Source organism: Eupeodes corollae, chromosome 2 (genome assembly GCF_945859685.1).
Source record: "Eupeodes corollae chromosome 2, idEupCoro1.1, whole genome shotgun sequence".
NCBI lineage: Eukaryota > Metazoa > Arthropoda > Insecta > Diptera > Syrphidae > Eupeodes > Eupeodes corollae.
Window position 1 is genome coordinate 27,331,381 of NC_079148.1, and position 19,686 is coordinate 27,351,066.

At 31.7% G+C, this 19,686-nt stretch overlaps 1 protein-coding gene and 1 long non-coding RNA gene across 5 annotated transcripts in view; one reads left to right on the forward strand and one right to left on the reverse strand.

Moving 5' to 3' along the window:
• Positions 1 to 2,881: 2,881 nt before the first annotated feature.
• LOC129947632 (moesin/ezrin/radixin homolog 1) overlaps positions 2,882 to 19,686 on the reverse strand; it is a 66,464-nt gene continuing 49,659 nt past the window's right edge. For all 4 annotated transcript variants that reach the window (XM_056058267.1, XM_056058268.1, XM_056058266.1 and 1 more), the window contains exons 2-7: positions 14,036 to 14,093; positions 7,690 to 7,869; positions 5,478 to 6,244; positions 5,011 to 5,398; positions 4,726 to 4,941; positions 2,882 to 4,653 (exon numbers count right to left, since the gene is read on the reverse strand). In XM_056058267.1, coding sequence (XP_055914242.1) covers positions 4,489 to 4,653; positions 4,726 to 4,941; positions 5,011 to 5,398; positions 5,478 to 6,244; positions 7,690 to 7,869; positions 14,036 to 14,056 — 1,737 coding nt within the window. In that variant the 5' untranslated portion in view covers positions 14,057 to 14,093 and the 3' untranslated portion in view covers positions 2,882 to 4,488. The remainder of the gene's footprint in view (positions 4,654 to 4,725; positions 4,942 to 5,010; positions 5,399 to 5,477; positions 6,245 to 7,689; positions 7,870 to 14,035; positions 14,094 to 19,686) is intronic.
• Positions 18,264 to 18,854, forward strand: LOC129947636 (uncharacterized). The gene is made up of 2 exons (XR_008781738.1): positions 18,264 to 18,393; positions 18,449 to 18,854. It is a non-coding gene; the product is annotated as an uncharacterized LOC129947636 (long non-coding RNA).

Genomic DNA, 19,686 nt, shown 5'->3' on the forward strand with positions numbered 1-19,686 from the left:
ATAATTTTGTTAAATTAATGTATTAAACCAAAAAGGTAACAAAGTTAGTTTAAGAACCTACTATTCTTCTCACCCTCACTTTGGTTGTTTAAAAAAACGGACAAATGGCTAAAGATTACTACACTATCTTCGTCTTGCTTCTTGCGTTCTTAGGAAAAAGGGCAAATGGTTTTGGTTTGTCAGGTGTAATTAGTTATTTAAGTAATCACGTTACAAAAATGACATTCTAATTTTAAGGAATAAAGATCAAAAAACCTTAACATTGAAGAAATACACATCAAATTTCAAATCAAAATTAAATTAATTTTTTATTTCCAACTAAATCTTAGCCAATTTTAATTTTAACCTCCATTACTATTGATTTATTTCTATGGTGCTAACATCAAATTAACTAAGTGACCATTAAAGCTGTTATTTTAACATGAGTATATTTTCAATATTGCGGCTGGACGCAAATGTCGCAAATAATATTTTCTGTGAGATAAAACTAATTTGAAGTCAATTTTTAAATTTTTGAAAAGGTATTTGAGGTAAAAGTATGTACATTTTTACCAAGTACTAGTATTGTTTTTTTTATATATTTTGTACAAAAACTGTCAATTAAATTTTTCTCATAATTTTACTAGATGTCAAAAACGTTATTTTTCGTTACATAAAATTGTTTTGGAGATGAAATCATTTTTTGTTCGTATAATTTTTCAGGCGAACAATATTTTTTTTCAGTTTTTTTGATTGGTATCTTTGGTATCGTTCGTGAGATATTTAGGGTTTACCAAAATATTTACCCATTTTTTCAAATTACTATGTCAAAAAAAACACCCACGCAATTTTCTTGATAGCCCTTTTTGCATCTTTTTATATTATTATCTGTATAACAAAATTTATTTCAAGTTCATATTTCTAGTGGTTCTTGAGCTATGGACGACGAAAAAAACGTCGCGAACGTACACACGCAAGCATAGACAACTCTCTAAAAATCTTTTATTTCGACTCTAGGGACCTTGAAACGTCGAGAAATGTCAACATTTTGAATTTGACAAATCGGAAACATTAAGTACTATTCACATGAGCAAGACCAACGACCAAAGAATGAACGAATATTCGTCGATTTTGACGTTTCTTTCACATCAGAGTTTTTAATTCGTCGCGAATGAAGCAACAGCCGAACACCATTCACCACCAAAACCAAAACAAGAATGATTTTTTAGGTTAAGTACGCGCGATTATTTTATTCGTTGCCAGTGTGGATTGTGTGGAACGCGAATAAAGTTTGACAGTTCGTATCAACTATAATTTTTTTCGTGACGAATAAATTTGTTTTCTTAAATTTATTAATATATTATAATGTAAAGTAAAAGTATGTATCATAAATCAAATAGAAACTATATTGCTATCGTTTTGTTAAGAATTTGTGTGGAAATATGTCTTCAAACTTATATAAACTCACATTTTGTAATTCATTCGTCGTTCGTTGGTCGCGCTCATGTGAATACTACTTTACAATAACTTCCTATGTTAAGTTAAAAATGTTCGCACTATTATTAGCATGGTTTAAAAATATTTGTCTCATTTGAAAATGATTCGAAAAAAATAGGGAAAACCTTAATTTTTCTAATTGGCAACCACAAAAAGTTTATATTCTAATTTTTCTTCTATTTTTTGTCCTGTGTATTTTTTTAAATGATTTCATTGCCAATCAACCAATCAAACAATCAAAATAACAAATTATACAAAATATAAATAATAAATTATAACAAAAATGTATTTTCATTGACTCCCTCGAACTTTCGCTGAATTTGTATACATTCTTCTCTATCTTCTGTTTTTTTAATAATCTGGAAATTTATTATTTTATATTGGAATTCTCACTCATTTTTGACCTCACCCAATACATTCCACATGCAAAACATGTGGAACGAATTGTTTAGGAAGGCGTAAAAAGATGTCAGGTCGAGCGTTCCTTCTTCATGATAGTACTATTCAAATATATATACAAAGTTTTTGTTCGTTTCTACATAAAAATCAACAAAATGTGATTGCATACTTCTAGGATGTCAACAGCTATCAAATTTCTCGAAAGATGGGACATTCAATTTTATCGATATGTAAAACTTGAGCAAATCGATAAAAATAAGTAAGACATTGTGATTTAAGGTATAAAATGAAGAAAAACTAAGAAAAAAGCACGTAGGTTATTTTTTAAGTATTTCAACTTTAATTTCGGTGACTGCTAAGTAAAACAACACAAATATTAAGAAAACATAAATTATCGATTGAACTAAAATTGAATAAAGTAAGAAGACTCATTACTATTATTGTGACAGATTGTTTTTGAATTTTTTTTTGCAAAGAAATATTTGTTTACTTGTAATGAACATAATTATGTACCTGTACCTTGTACATAAATCCAATGTAAATGAATTCGAAAAATCTCCAAGATTTCTTCTTACACATCGAAAGTTCCAAGACTGCTCATTTTACTCTTCTGTATCACTCAAAAATGCAAAATATTCACGTATCATATATCTCTTTTTATAAAAAACCTTTATTTTTAGTAAAATGTTAATACATTTAAGAAGAAAAACGTCAAAGAAAATGTTGTCGTTTATTTTTTTTTCGCATGTGCGAACGAAAACTTTGGTTAAGTTAAATGAAGCAAATCTTTCACACTCGTGAAAACGTTCCTTCGTGTGTGCGATACAGAATGTCACTCCCAGATCTTATTATCATTCGTTACTATAGAAGCCACTTGTAACGAACTCCAAAGCTTTCGGAAAGATATATTTTTTTTTTCGTTCGTACCATGAATTCCCTCTGTAAATAAGCTCTTTAGATGCGTCCCGCTTCACATAAATAAATATATATAAATCAAACACTTCCCTTTGTTTTTAACAAAATATTACTTCTTTTTTATTAAAATATTTAGGTTCATTCAAGTTGGTGTTGCTGTTTATTTGATTGAATACCGTTCCATTTTAAAACTTAAGCCAAATATCATCTTTCTCTTTTAGTTTTTGTGAAACATACAACGTTCTTTCTTAGATTTTTGTTTTTTTTTATTATTTTCAAAAGAAAAAAATAATACAATAAAAATAACTTTTAAATATTAAATAAAAATACTTGAGCGTTCGCATTTAAGTATCTTTATAAGAAAAAAATATGAAAACCTAAAAATGATTTATATTTATATACTTTATTTGTTGGTTATACATATCGACGAAAAATTTATTTTAAGCTCGACAAAAAATTTTACTTGTAACATGGCCAAACATTAACAAAAAAACGTACTTATTTATTTAAAAATTAAATTACACAGAAAAATATTCATTATAACTTTTAATGGAAAAAAATGCATCAGTTAATATATTTATTTTTTGTTTAATTCATCTTACTGTGACACTAAGTGTTGTTAAGTTTCTATATATTTTGTTTAGTGGTAAATATTATTATTATTATTATGTATAAGAGGAAACAAATATTGAGAACTGTACACAATATTCACTACCCTAAAAAAAAATACAAACAAATAAAAAGAAAACGATATAAGACAAGACGAAGAGAAGAAAAACACATTAATATAACAAATGAACATTATAATTATGTAATAATAATAATAGAAAGATATAAATTCCCCAACTGTGTAAAATAAACAATTTAATAAAAAATCATAATATCTATCTAAGAAGAACGATATTATTATTTAAAAATAATAATTATAGGTTTTGTATGATTTATAAACTTCATTTAATACTAGTTCTTTTTTTTTCGTTTTAATTTATTATTTTTTCGTTAGTAGTTTTGTACAGAGATATATTATTATTTTACACTGCTGCTGTTGAATAGACTTTTTTTTATTTTACTTTAGTGCTGCGAATGTAATTTATTTGATTCAGTTGTATTTGTTTTTTGTTTTTTTTTTTTTTTAATAAGAATATCATGTAAAAAAGTTTATATAAAAAGTTGTTTTTTTAATTTTTTTTGTTGATAGCAAGTACAAAAATTTATATTGTTCCACTCACGTTACTGATTTTATTTTATTTAGTCTTTATTTGTTTTTTTTTTTCAAATACTTTGTTTATAATATTTGAATGCTTATATATCTGATAAAGAAAATAATAAAAACAAAACACATTCCTTTTATAATTATTATTTTTACATATGTTGTAATACAAATATTTTTTTCTTTTTAATGAAAACAAAGTAAACTTTTTTTTTTTGTTAATAATATTGTATTTTTTTTTATTTCATTGTTTGTTGTTAGTTTCATTGACTTTGTCTCTGAATTAGTAATTAAATAAAAACTATATTTACTTATATTTTCGACTAACAATTTTTTCTTCTTTATATAACTGGACGACTGCAATGGCGTTTTAATGTTTCTTTTATCTTTTGTTTTAATTTTAAATATTTTATTAACTTTTTACTTTTTACTTTGTGTTTAAGTTTTTGTTTTTAGTTTTTTGTTGGTTTGTGGGTGAGTTAAGCACTTTACATGTTTTCAAACTGGTCAACACGACGTTTCGTGTTGCCCTTTCGAATTTCTCGGAGTGTCTTGTATTTGTCACGACCTTGACGAACGTTTTCACGATGAATCTTATCGTTGAGCGTCTCCTTGGTCTCATCACGAGAATGTGCCAAATCTAGTTTCAAAACCTGTTTTTTTTTTAATTAAATAAAATGTATGGTTAAGAAGTCTATTAATTTATTTAATTCGGTTAAACTTACCTTCAATTGATCATGAAGCCTTTCATTTCGTTCGGCTAACGTACGCCTATCCTCAACTGGATCGTTAATGTGTTCATCAGTATCCAAGTCTCTTGATACATCCCCACCATGAACATCACCGTTGGCCAATTCTTCTTCATTATCATTCTCATCTTCAGCAACATGATGGTGTTGGGGTGTTGTTGATGCAGCTAAGAGAGCAGCAGCAGCTTCAGCCTAACAAAACAAAAATTATAATAAGATATTAAATTGTATTTCTACATACAAAGCAGTTCACAAACAAACCTGTTTGAGCCTAGCTTCTTCGACTTCAGCTTGCAGCCGTCTGGTTTCATCGTCCTTGGCATTGACTTCCTCTTGAATTCGGAACACTTCAGCCTGTTTAGCTTGGATTTCTTCTTCGAGTTTAATCTTCTCGGTTTGTTCCATATGTTTAGCCTCTTCGAGACGTTGCAACATTGATTGTAGCTCCTTTTGATGGAGTTCGAGCTCGTCCTTTGCCGCTTGCAATTGTTTCAATTGCTCTTCAAGACGACGAATCATCTCTTGGGCCTCCATGAGGTCCTTTTGTGAGCGTTCCATTTCTTCTTGCATTTGCTTAAGACGGTCTTCGTATTCTTGTTGTTTCTTTTCGGCGCGTTCACGGGCTGCCAGAGCCAATTGCAGCTTCTCTCTAATAAAACAAAATTAAAGAAAAAATCGCTCAGAGTTAAAAAACAAAAATGCTTCAAATTATAAAAATTATGATTTACCGTTCCTGTTGCTTGGCATTCTTCTCTTCCCTTGCTTGTGCTTTCATTTGCTGAACATCAATTGTATCTGGTTTGCGACGACGCATATACAATTCGTGGTTGCCCATACACAAGGCCAAAATTCTCTTATTGATCCTAACGCGTGGCGCAAAGAACACAAAGTCTGGCGCTTTTTTATCAATTGGTTTAATGATAAAACGCTTCTCTGAGAAAGAAATATTCCTGATCTCAGACCATGGGAATCCAATTTTTGGAGTCAATTTATCTTCTTGTTCGTAGATATTCAAACCCAATGCATCAACACCCAACCACAAGTCAGTTCCTTTCTTGTTGCGGATTTCGAAATAATTCACTCCGTACATTTCTAGGTCCTGGGCAATTTTCAGATACTCCATCATAGCATCTTCGCGCAACATACCGCGATGTTCTTGCCACCAGGTCATTATTGACGCTTCCCATTCGTCCTTGGACATTTTATGCTGATCAATGACACGTTGCGGAAGAAGACGGTCGTTCGATAGGAAACCAGCAGTGTGGGTGCTCTTATTGTGATCACCATGGCGTGCCTGGACGGCATACGATGCTAGCAGAACTGATGTCTCGGGCGGGCAATAGATTTCATCAGACAATATGGCATTTTTCACTTGCAAATAAAATAGACGCAGAGTTATGTCTTGGATCAGTTCTTCGGCCACATCCTCGGGATAGAATTTGGCTCTGAAGCGGAACTGTAGGGGATCTTCTTTCTTTACATCTTGATTCATAACCTAAAATCAAAACGAACACAGGGAGTTTTTTAGAGATTATATAAAAACTATACAAATCTTGAAAAGAGAAACAGTTTCTTAACAAAAAATTCATCAACTTTACCCAATTAGAAAACGGCATTGATCCTGTCTATTTAAAGACAATCGAAAGCATGACAAAAGGAAGGAAAATGAGTTATGAAAAAAAACATGCCATAATAGATAATTTTGTTGTTTTGGTTTGTTATTTTTTGTATTTGTATTTTGCATTTTGGAAGCTCTACCAATATGATTAACTAGCGATTTGTTTATATAGATTCTACTTTTAGCGATGGTATACTGGAGTTCTTTAAGCCTTTGGGTCGTGCATCGCCTTACCATATCCTCGGTATCTGTATCGTCACCATTTTCTGCAGTTTCGTCGTTTGTTTTTTTGTCCACATATTTTTTAACGCGTTTAAGGTATTTCATTGTTTTTAAAACCGCACTATCTGGCTGCTTGTAATTGTGAAAGAAACATCGAGTTCTTAATTTTTGTAACCTTATATTAAACTAATGAGTGACATGATGAGGATTGATTAATGATGATAAGTTACGAGTAACTCGTCCATTATGGAAATACATTATGAAAGTAAGGAGTTTCCTTTTTCTAATGTTGCAAAATCTAGTTACATTTGATGCGTCATTATAAATGTTAGCTCTTTATTCGAAAGTTTTAAAAATTCGAAAATTAGCGTAAGGTCAACATTCCATTAACCGTTTAACAGAAGGTAATTAGGGGCCATATATAGCATCCATTGGTTTTCATTATTGAAACCAATCATTGGAATGTTTGTCATTAGACGCAAATTTCGTGATTGGTAACAAGCATTTGAAGTAAAAATTGATTTTGAAAGTAAAAAAAGGTGTGAATACCAACAAAATGAAACGCTTTCAGTGAAACGATTATGTTCCGAAATGAGAAATCAACAATAAGCTGTTCATTCCAATCATTTTATCATTAAGAATTTAATTATAAACTTAAAAGTTAAGTTCTCGTTTAAATAATGTATTTTTTAGTAGAAAAAATGCACAACTCATCAACTTTATTTTGGCACCAGACATAACAAATTTGAATCTCGAAACAAAATTTTGAATGATGAGATCCAATGATAGCAACATACATACAACTGGCCCCTAAGTAATATGATTTGTTTTCCTTTTTTAATTTAAAAAAAGGTTTAAGAGGAAAAAGTAAAGTAAAATTAATTAAACAAATTTGTATGAAAGGTCTAGAAAACTTGTTTTAATTTATAAATAGTATATTACAAAATAACTAAATATAATTTATTTAACTATGTATTTCGTTTTAAGTAATGTTTCAGTTCAAGAATCAACTTAATAGTTAAACTTTTGACCAAAATATTGTTTAAGATTTTCAAAAAGAAAGAAATGAGAAACACAATTATTTCTGTAGCTATCCTTACCTTTTTGTATAATTTGATCCATGTCAAGTCACCTCTTGAATCAGTATATTGCAATCCAAAGAACCAAACTTCACGTAGTCCAATAGTCTTAACAACTTGATCGAAGAGCTGTTTGCCGGTGGTAGTCGTCTGTATGGCGAACTCCAGCTCGGCATCCATTGTGGTAACTCGCACATTTAGCTGCAATAAAAATGAAAAATAAATCCCTGATTAGAAATTCAAGTTATAATTATTATCATCATTTTTGGTCATTTATCATAACGAGACTAAAAACAGTGACAAAGAAAAGAAAATAAAAAAAATGCACTATTGGGTGTGGTTGGTAGTTTTTTTTTATTTTGTTTACCAAATACGAAGAAGAAAACTTTCTTAGTTTATCATTTGTCACTGTCGTGGTCGTCGACGTCTTCTTCATCCGTGGTCGTCGTGTCGTGGTAAGTTGTCTTGGACATCATCATCACCATCCACATCTCTCTCTCTGTCTATCTCTAGAAAGTCAGTCACGGTTACTTGGCACGTGATAGGAAATATTGTTTAAGTTTTCTACTTCTCATTAGAGGAACGAGAAATAGACGCGCATTTTATTGGTAATGAAGTTAGATTCGTAATTATAACGGTTGTGACAAAAATAACTAATTAACTTTGTTTGGTCAGTAAAAATTGCATTGATAGTGTGGTCACCTAGCACCTATAGTAAGTATACTATAGCTCGTGATGGTTGCCAAATCCAATTAGCTTTTGGGGTTAATGTTTTCAAGTGAGAGAAAAAATAAGAAGAAAAAAAATACAAATAACAAATTCGAAACGGACGCGGCAATGAGAAGCCATAGGAAAAAATAAACATGTACACTCAATGAATCGTGCATATAGTGGGCGGAATCGTCGATGGTGGAAATACGTAGCAAGCGGGCAGATTTATTTTTTCAAAATTTAAGCAATAATTTGCATAGGTATATGCAATTTATTCATTGCAAATAATAATAAAGGCCACGCCGACAGTTGAACTTCCATTTTTAAAGCAGACGCGCATTTGGCTATAAAATGTTTGCTATTTGAATGTAAAACAAAAATTATCTTCTAGCCCACATTAGATATTTGAAATAAGCATTAACACAGATAAATTGTATGAGCTGATTAAGTCGGTTTCCACTTTAAGTTCAATTCTATTGTTACCAATGAGCTCCTAGTTTAAGTTGAAAACACTGGTCGACAAGGGTTTTTACTGGCGTTAAAATTGAACTTTTTCAATGGGTTTTCGTGATGGCCTTATTTCAAATCTGACTTCAAAGTTATATCACTATTAAAGTTCGAAAAACGCGTATATAAGGCTTTTTGAGTCTATATAAATTTATGAAGTAGCTTAGTAGTGATGGTTTACCAAATCTAGAATTCTTTTCTTCAATATTAAGTTAAAATATTTATAATGTTAGATTACAAAAATCTAAAAGAAATGTAAAACTATTTTTGCTAAAAGTAAGTTTTGTGCTTGTAACGCATCTCATCATCAAATTCAATTTTTCTCGAAACTTTATATAGATTTAAAAAAAGACTCATAACTAATGAGAATTTCCAGAAACTAAGAAAAATACTAAAATGCTTTAAATTGTATCTTAATCGTAATAGAATTTATTGTTGAGAGAAATTTTTAATTTTAACTTAGGCTTCAAAACACCGTTTTTGGTTGTGTTTAGCATTTAAAAAACTAAGAACAAAGTTGAGTTGTAATCCGGCAATCGGTATTACCGATCACAACTAGTAGTCAACTAAAAAATGGTTGACTTTTTAAGTGTGTTCGGGGTATTATGTAAGCCAGTTGAGTTGTCTCTCAGTTGTGATTGTTGTCAAAATTCAGCAACTGATATTTACTAGTTGTGTAGTGTATTTGTGTGTACAAAAAAATAAGGGTAGGCATCAACAATTCATTGAAAACCAATTTTTTAAAGAAAATGGAGAAAAAATGTAAGTTTTACAAATAATAATATAAACATCTGTAAGAAAATAATTGTTTTAGATTAAAAATAACTAAATCTGCCCAATTCGAGAGGTTGATTGAGGTTTTGCAGCAGAAACCTGAGCTGGCTAGAGGCAAGGGACAATTCTGTTCCACAAAAAGAACCCAAGACGAAGAATGGGAAAATATAGCTGTTCAACTGAATAGCATTGGACCACCCATCAAGAACAGCGAAAGAATGGCAAAGAGTAAGTTTAACTGAATGCAAAAGCCATCATTTTTTTTACAAATTATATACACACATACAGGTATGGATCCATTACAAGGGACATTTAAAAAGAAAGCTTGCCAACAAGAAGCTAAATTTGAAAACCACAGTGGGTGGTACAAATCAAATCAAATGGGGTGGCGCAACAGTCCGTTGTGAACCAGGGCCTAGTGACTTACAACTCTCAACCATTCCTGTGTGCGAGTACTGTTGTCAGGAATGGAAGGGACCTACAATTTAAGGCCGAATCCGAACGGCTAATTTGAGAAAGCACTTTTTCATGACAAGAATTACTCTTGAAGGATTTGTCAATTCCTCGCAAGAGGCAGTACCCGCGAAAATTATTTTTTTAAATTAAGGTGGCACAGTCAGGGATTGAACCCAAGACCCCTTGCATGACAGTCCAACGCACTAACCATCATGCCACGGGTACTACATCACAGCATATAAGTTTAACCAATCTGGAAGAGAGCGTGGTTGGGTTGATTGAACTGCAAAAATCAGTGAATCCAACATTCAGACTGTAGTAACCTTTTCTATTTAAATAGAGATGTTGAAGACTCTTTTTTGGTGCTATGATTCGAACATGAGTTCCATCGATGCATCCTATTACTCCAGGAAATCTGGTTTTCTGGTAAAAATGAATTTTTGATAAATTCATCTCATCATTTGTCATACGAGCCTTAATCCATTGTGGACAGATACGTTCTTCTACTACGTCTAGCACTTCTTTTAACCCTACCGAAACTGTTGGCTGAGCAAGGCCTAAATTAAAATCATTACCACTGCACTTTTGGTAACTTCCTTCTGCCATGAAACGTAGGGCAGTGCATAGTCTGAGAATTGGTGGGATTACGGAGGAACGCTGTGGTTGTTTCAAATGATCTTTAATTTCATTTAGCACATAAACAAATGCGTCTTTGTTGAGTCTAAAATAACTTATAAATCTGAAACAAAACGAAGACATTCAAATCAACACGAAGTTCCAATGGATTGGAGTGATCTCGAATATTTTTTCTCATCAGCGTAATATTCAGGGGATTTTCTTCTTCCGAATTTCCAAGAAACAAATCAATAGAACTCTCCATTTCCTATTATTTTGTCTTTTTTATAAAATTTTGCACTGAATTCAAAATTTTGAAATTTCTACGTATTTTACTTTACACAGCTGATTTTGACACGAAACAAGCACATAAAAGAAGGCAACGTATTTGGTCAACTCAACTGAAAAAAATTGTCTCCCATAATACGATTTTTTTTTTGCAGTTGTCTTCAAATTGAGTTGTCTTGATTACAACTCAACTAAGTTGAGTTGTGATCCATAATAGGCCCTTAAAGTTTAGGACACGTTAATCCTTTAAATAAATATTGTTTTGTTCTTGCCACAGAAAAAAACGTTATTTTGTCGACCAGGGCCCTACTCTGTAATGCGTTTCGAAAGCAAATATTTTCGAAAACGAATATTTTGTACTCTCTATTTCTAATGCGAATAAGAAATCTAGTACTTACGGAATGACAAATCCGCATGAGAAACTTTTAGCTATGACTATTTTGCCATTTGAACCCCATTAATTTTGATAGGTGCAAATTTTAAAATTACTTATTGCAAGCCTTTACAAAATAATGGGCTAACTTTGAACAAATTGAATTCAAATTTAAACTAAAAATCGTTACTTTGGGTGGATATTCTGCAAAATATTGTATCACTTTATGTATAAGAGATTTCATCCGTAATTCCCACTTAGGTTTTTGTCCCGCGCCATTCCAGCGATTTAACTGAAATTCAGGAAAAGTCGAGTTGATAAGGTTGAACCGTCATTAAAAATCCGATTTTTGATTCCCTTATTTATTCACAACACAGAAAAAATTAAAATTATTGATAATTGTAGCACATATGGCTTGATGTTTAGTGCGTAGGCTTGTCCTAGATGTAGAATTTTTGTCACGGAATTAAGTTTGAGGTTTACAAATTCTCAAATATAAATTTTTGTCCCAAGAAGTGTTTTTTCTTAAATAGGAAGTTCGGATTTGACATACAAACTGTAAGCCATCCATTCCTCAAAATACAAAGGAATGGTTCAGAAGTAACTAACATTTTTATTTTTGGACAAAATAGTGGTTTAGATATAGATTCAAGATTCAAATATTTTATTTATAACAAATTAGTTCTTACAATATAAGTTTCAACGACAGTAATAAAATAAAATAATAATAAGACAATGGCGTTGCCGTCTGTCTGATATATTTTTGTATTATTAATGTTATATATAGTAAAATGGGATAAAATAAAAAAAATAATCTAACATATCCACTGTTTTATTAAAAGCAACAAAAAAAAACGCCTAACGCGAATCTGCTCAAAACCCTAACTTCCAAGTTTGAACTCAATCGACCCAATGGTTAAGGCTGTAGGAGCGTGGACAGACAGACAAAAATCACCGGACGGAATCGCGATACCCACTTTTATCGACTTCTCTACCATCGTAATATCATGTTTGATTCAAATCTCGAGACCGAAGTTTTGCACGAATGCAAAACTTGCCATATAGTTCCTATATGTCGCAAGTAAAAATATTACACACATTTTTGTAAAATAGAGAGACATGTTTAATTAATGCTAAACTAAACTTATCGTTTACATGATCAAATTTTTAATAGCTCGAAGCCATTCCACTTGTTTACAACCAATCCATATTTTCCACAATATCAACGAAAAAAAAAAACTTACTTTTACTTTTATGATATTAGTGTTACATATGTGTATGTACATAGTTATGAATAAAAATAAAAGTGAAAAATGTTCTTGAAAAATGATTTCATAGAAACCGCTTACAATAATGTTGTCAGCACCACGCCCCGACACTCGATTGTAGAGCTTCATTGTGAAATAATCCTCATAAATAACGAATAATTTGTATTTATTTAATTTTTCAAATAAACGGTTTACAAAATTTTTTAACCGGTTTAGTTAGTTTCTTGAAGTTTGTATCACAATATTCGGTAATACCAAAAATACTATATATATTTAACCTTTAACTTCAGAGATTTTTTTATTATTTTTTTTTACTTTTCAAAACTAACCGTTTTATGTTTTAAGCTTCCACTGGATCGAGATCGAATTTGGACCTTATTAGTATCACATACAACCATTTTTAGCTAATTTGTTGATCTCAAAATTAAAAAGGACTTCAATAAGAATGCTATATAGATATTTTCTGAAGCTCTTATAAATCTACGTCCGTTCTGTAAGTTTAACTCTGACACACTAAAGATAGGACGATACTAGCATTTTTAAGGTTTATTTTTATTTTATTTTTTAGGTTACTTTTATTTCATGAGAAGGTATATTATGGTATGAGGTGATTTATTTGTAACAGGAGGGTGTTTTTGTTTTTCTTCTTGTTTGCCTTATAAGCCCACTGGCCTACTGACACCCTCACAATACACAATAATACTGTGTATATATTTTGTTCTCTTGATAATGACTCACTAAGAAAACACAATAAAGTCCATGTTGAGGATGGTTAAGAGACATGAAGTGCTAGGTAAACAGATAGGCTGCTGGTGGCAGGCACATTTTAATAAAAAAAAAAAAACAAAGTTCTGTTTTGGTTCCCTGGACTTTTTTTGTTTTTAAATAAGCTTGCTGTATTTGCAAGAATATTCTATTGGAAAACGTGCGTATAATGACGTCTTGCAGAGCTTGCTAAGTCAGCTTACATGTGACCAAGTTGTCATGTATAGATTGTCTGACAAATTTAAAATGTCAAGTTTTTTTTTGTTTTATTTTAAATAATTAAGGAAATAGATATATGATATGTAGGTAGGCGTATGTTTTTGTTTTTACTATGGGTGTTTTCCCCAACAAACTATGATATTTTTATGTTTGACCTAAAAAAAAAACAAAAGAATGTCCAACTGTCGTCAGTATTGTACTTTTTGAGTCTCAAAACAAAGACTTCAAAGACTTGCGACAGCCAAGGCAAGACATTACGTCGTCATTAAAAAAGGAGCTGGCGCATTCTTTAAACCTAATGAAGTCAACATTTTAGTCTAATAGGAGTACAAACAAGAGAACATTCAATAATTTAAAAAAATGTAGGTTAATAGTTTGGAAAAGAACTTACAGATGATGATTTGGGCTTCATGTTGATGCAGTTTCTTGTCTCTTATCCAAGTTTAAACCTAGAAATAAATTAAAGAGAATGATTAGTACAAATGTCACAAAATATAAAGCTGATGATATCATAATTCTTGTTAAGTAACTTGTTACCTAAATAAACATTTAAAATAAAGCACAAACTATACTAAACGAAACTATTTATTGGTTCCATTTAAGCACGTAGTTTTCAAGATAAAACATAAGATTTTAGTATTTTCGTGATATAATATTGTGTCATATATTTATAACAGACACATTTTTGAACGTAGAATAGCAATGACATTATGAGTAAAGTACGTAGGTACATTGGAATGTCATAAATTGTTGGAAATTAACTTTTTATCAGCTGGCGCTTGTTTCCAATAATAAAAGATTAAATAAAAATTCAATTGAAATACATGAAATTATAAAAATAAATAGATTTACTAACAGGTATTGAACTTTTTGAAAATGTCTCGCAATCAGAGAGTAGAGCTGAGTCCTCTTCCTCGAATTTCAATACAATTTTAACTCAATTCTAAATGGGGTACTCAATTCAATTCAGAAACTGATAAAAAATATTATAATCAACAACATACGATTGATCGATAAGATTCGATTGAGAACTACAATGAAGTAACACAGCAGTCTACTATCAATAACCAAAAAGTCGTTCGTTCATCAATCAAAAACCACAATAGGGGCCAATTTAGATATATTAAGTTTCTTGATTTATATTTTAAAACTCAATTGCTTACACAGTTAAATAAGTTACAAAATAACAATTGAGAAATCATTCAAAGGTGATGGTGATTTTAAATGTTCTATCATTGATCGACAACTCAACAATATGGGTTATTATTAATTTTTTGATTTCTTTTGTCATTCATGATAAAATGACAGTTATCGTTCAATATAAATGAGTAATAGAACAAATACTTAATTCACTAGTAGTTATTTAAAAAATAGTGTAATCATATACTACACAATACTCCCGGATCTATCGAAATGTTATTTCTACCTACCAAAACAGTAATTAATCATTATTTCTAGTAAAATTATTTTTTTTTCTTCTATTTATGCTTAACTTCCCGCTCAATTAACTCCCTTCAACACTTAATAATTCATTTTAAATGCTTTTTATGACAAAATAGATTCTCAATGATACTTCTCTTGTTTTGTTTCTTTTTTTTTAGAATTTCCCTTGAAATATTTCAACGTGTGTACATTTAAATAATGAAATGACAATGATTCAGGCATCAAGGCAAAAGTTTTTCAAAAATGCATTATCTAATCAATTTACTCTAAAAATTACTTCACAGGTACAAACATTGGTTATACTTATAGGTATAATAAATCATTGCAATAAAAGCTTTATTAGTTAATAATTCTAATCGTCAATTAATATGGAATTAAAATCGGATTACATCAACGAAAGAAATTATTATCCAATACTAAGCACAAAGTAAGCCGCTCAAGGTTGAAAACACAATCAATTGAAAGTGAAATGAGTTTCGATTTCCTTACAAAACTAAAACCATTAAAATGTATGCATAAATATTTTTGAAAGAGTTCTCAAATTATTAATAAATTTAATGGAAAAAATATTCTGCTCACGTTAGTTGGTAGTAGTTTTAATGGCCGAAAATACGTAACCAAAACAAGAGACTTATGCATAAAACGTAGATAATTCTAACACTTGGTTTAAAAGAGAAGTTTATATAGTATTTACTATTTATTCATTTGTGTATAAGGACCTCAAAGTTGTCATTTGAGAAGATATCATTGGCTAGCTTTAGACTTTGTCTTCATTATAGTTCAAGGAATATAGTGACTGCATTTGACTTATGGGTCCTTTTTTACTGTTTTCAAGCAGTCACATATCTTTTATTTCGTTTATTCTTAATGGTTAAAATGTGAAGTATTAAAATGAGAACTTAAAAAAAGAACCTAAATCTAATCACAATAGGCAGGTTCAGACAACATTAGGGACTTTATTTGCAGTCAACTGCATTCTCTGAACGTACATTTTTAAACTTGTAACTTTACTTCACTAACCCCTACCTTCAGTTCATTGCACAAAAACTATAAAAAAAACACTATTGTCTGCAAAACACTCCTCAGGCAAGCTACAAAACCATCACGATTTTTTTTTATTGTAGAGAAATATTATTTATTTCTCTTCCAATTTCACAAGGAATCCTTTTACAAAATTGTCATTGTGACATAAGTTCACTTGACTTGATATTTAGGGATATTTTTCTTGACTTACTTTCCAGTCAACTTTCCAATGAAGTTGCCTTAATTGGAAGTCAATTTTTTGGCAGCTGGCCAATCAAATACTAGAAACTTGCCTTACGTTCAAGTCCCTTATGTCGCCTGAACCTGCCCAATGTTAGTCTTTTTTGTTGAATTTAAGATGTGAGAACTTTTGGAGAAGATATTCAAACCGTAACCAATGTTAATTTTGACATACAGGGTGGCACACGAATCGTGCTACAAAAATAAAACGTAATAACTTTTTTTCTGTGTGAGTAATCGGCTTATTTTTTTTGTATATTGTATTTTATTATTTAGATTTATGAAAATGGATGCTTGGGATACGGAGAAAAGAATTTGGATAGTGCAACGGTACCATGCTTTGCAGTCCGTCATTTCCGTCCAAAGGGAATTTAGACGGGAGTTTGGTGGTAATCCCCCGAGTAGATGGACCATTATGAGGTTTGTAAACATGTTTGCCGAATCTGGAAGCATCGCACGAAGGCCGTACCATCGAGATGCCAATGTTCGGGTTCAGGATACAATCGCAGCAGTAGCATCTGCAATACAGGCCAATCCGAGCGTTTCGACCCGAAATTATCGGGGCAAATTGGAGTTAGTAGACGGTCATTACAACGGATACTTCATGACGATTTAAACTTGTTTCCGTACAAAATCCAAATTACTAGCAAGTTAAACCCTCAGGATTTGCTTGTTCGCCTGGAATTTTGCCAAAAAATGATATCAATGGCCGAAGAAGACAACACATTGATCAATTGTTTGTTCATGTCTGATGAGGCCCATTTTAATCTTAACGGCAATGTAAACAATGCTCCATGAGACGGAACTGCACCCAGAACGAGTCACTGTGTGGTGCGCAGTTTCATCAAGGTGTATTTTCGGGCCGTACTTCTTTGAAGAAAAAGGTGTAACCGTTACTGTGAATGGGGACCGTTATTTAAAGATGTTGAAGGAGTTTTTTTTACCCAGAACTGCGCCGAAGACGCATACGCGTTTGGTTTCAGCAAGATAGAGCAACTGCACATATAGCCAGAACAGTTATGGCGGAGCTAAACAAAAAATTCGCAAGCAAATTAATTTCTAGGAACTCCACTCTTCGCTGGCCCCCAAGGTCACCTGACCTGACTGCACCAGACTTCTTTTTATGGGGTTATGTCAAGCAAGAGGTGTATAAAACGAAGCCCAGGAATTTAACTGAATTAAAGCAGTCCATAACGACAATAATTGAGGCGATCCCAACTTGAACTTTTCAGGCCGCAACCAATAAAAAAAAATGAAATACATCGATTAAAAAAAAAGTTATTTGAATTTCTTATTGTAGCACAATTGGTGCGCCACCTTGTATGTATCTACTGTAGTCAAATAAAAATAAATTAGGCCGCGAAACAGCCCGTTGAGAACTAGGGCCTAGTGACTTACAACTCTGAACCATTCATATGTGTGATTTCTGTCAGGGATGGAGGAGAGCTACAGTTTTATACACCACGAGTAAATGTGTCAAAAAAATCACTCCAAATCCATTCTCAATTCATTTATTGAATCTTGTATTCGGCATGATTTTAAATCTTCATAAAATATAAAATACAAACGCAAGACAACTGGCAGTTGGCACATATGTACAATTGAATTTGTAGCATTTTCATTATTTTATACTGTCACTCAATTCTGGTGACTTAAGAAAAAGCCAAGAGAAGTCAAAATGTAGGAATGATCGTGTTGATGTATGGTGTCAAAAAACTGGAACTCATTAAACATTAAACATAATAGGGACATCTCCAATATAATGTACATACAGTGCCGCTCACTTGAATAGCGCCCCCACTATGCAATATGTAACTGTATAGAATTCGGGTCTTTGACTCAGTATACCGTTGCAATATTTGTATATTTTAATTATCTCTTAAATTGCTCTCTCTGTGACCGAATTCATACAATGGAAATGTTCCGTTAAATATAGTTTTTGTTAACTTTATTGAAACTACTGTGCAAAACGTGGTTTTATTTAGGTTCACTTGAATAGCACCACCCCCTATATTATCAGTTTTCGTGTGGATTACAAGCCAGGTAGTTATTAAAAAATATTTTTCCATTTCTTTTAGTCATTTTAAGATAATTTCAGTCAAAATGGGTCGTGGTAAATCATTGGCAGAGAACGAGAAATCTAAAATTAAAGCTTATCGCGAGTGTGGCCTGTCTATTCACCAAATAGCTAAAAAAACGCTACGAAGCCGCAAAGTTATATCCACATTTTTACGGAACGAGTCAAGCTATGGTAAAAATATGAAAGGCCGAACGTCTAGTGTCGTTAGCGCTGCTGACAAAAGAGCAATCCTGCGACTCGCGTCAAATTCGCATGATTCTGCCCCCAAAATAAAAGAAAAAAGTGGTGTCAAAGCAAGTGTATCTACCGTAAAACGGGTAATTTCTAATGCTACACACTTAAAAAGATTAAAGCTTAAGAAAAAACCACCGCTTAACCCGTCCCGTAAAGAGCAACGCCTTAGTTTCTGTCGTGCTAACATGACATATAGTAAGGAATGGTACCGTGTTGTTTTCTCTGACGAAAAAAAAATTAATTTAGAGGGGCCTGATGGATTTAACTATTACTTCCATGATTTGCGGAAAGAGGAACATCATTTGGATCGTTTGCACAGCCGAGTGGGTGGTGTTATGGTTGGGGAGCCATTACTTATTATGGAACTTTAGAGTTGCAGTTTTTGACTCCTCGTATGAATGCGCAATCATACATTGAGGTACTCGAGGAGGTTTTTCCTTCGATTAAGGAATTGTTTGGTGACTTGTCATGGAAATTGCAGCAGGATAACACACCCATCCACAATGCCAGAGTAGTAAAACTATTTCTAGAGCGCCAAAATGTCTCATTGTTAGATTGGCCACCATATTCGCCAGACCTAAACATTATCGAAAATGTTTGGGGGTGGCTTACTCGAAAAGTATATGAATCTGGGAAACAATATGGTAGTAAAGATGAGCTAATAGAAGCCATTAAGTGTAGCTGGGCCTCGTTTTCACTGTCCTATATCAAAAACTTGTATGATTCCCTACCGAACAGGATGTATGAGGTTATTTATAATCAAGGCGGGACCACCCATTACTAATTTTTGTTTTTATTCATAAAATTAATGTTAATAATTGTGTTCCTTATAATTTAAATTTGTTTAAAAGCTTGAAAATATTAATAAATTAATTTTAAATGAAGAGGTGCTATTCAAGTGAGCTAAAATTTGATTCAAATTTTTTGAGTCACATCACTTTAAAATGTATATAAAAATAACCACTGTGAATATACATTCCATTCTTTCCCTTTTTTTACAGAACTTAATAAACTTGATTTAA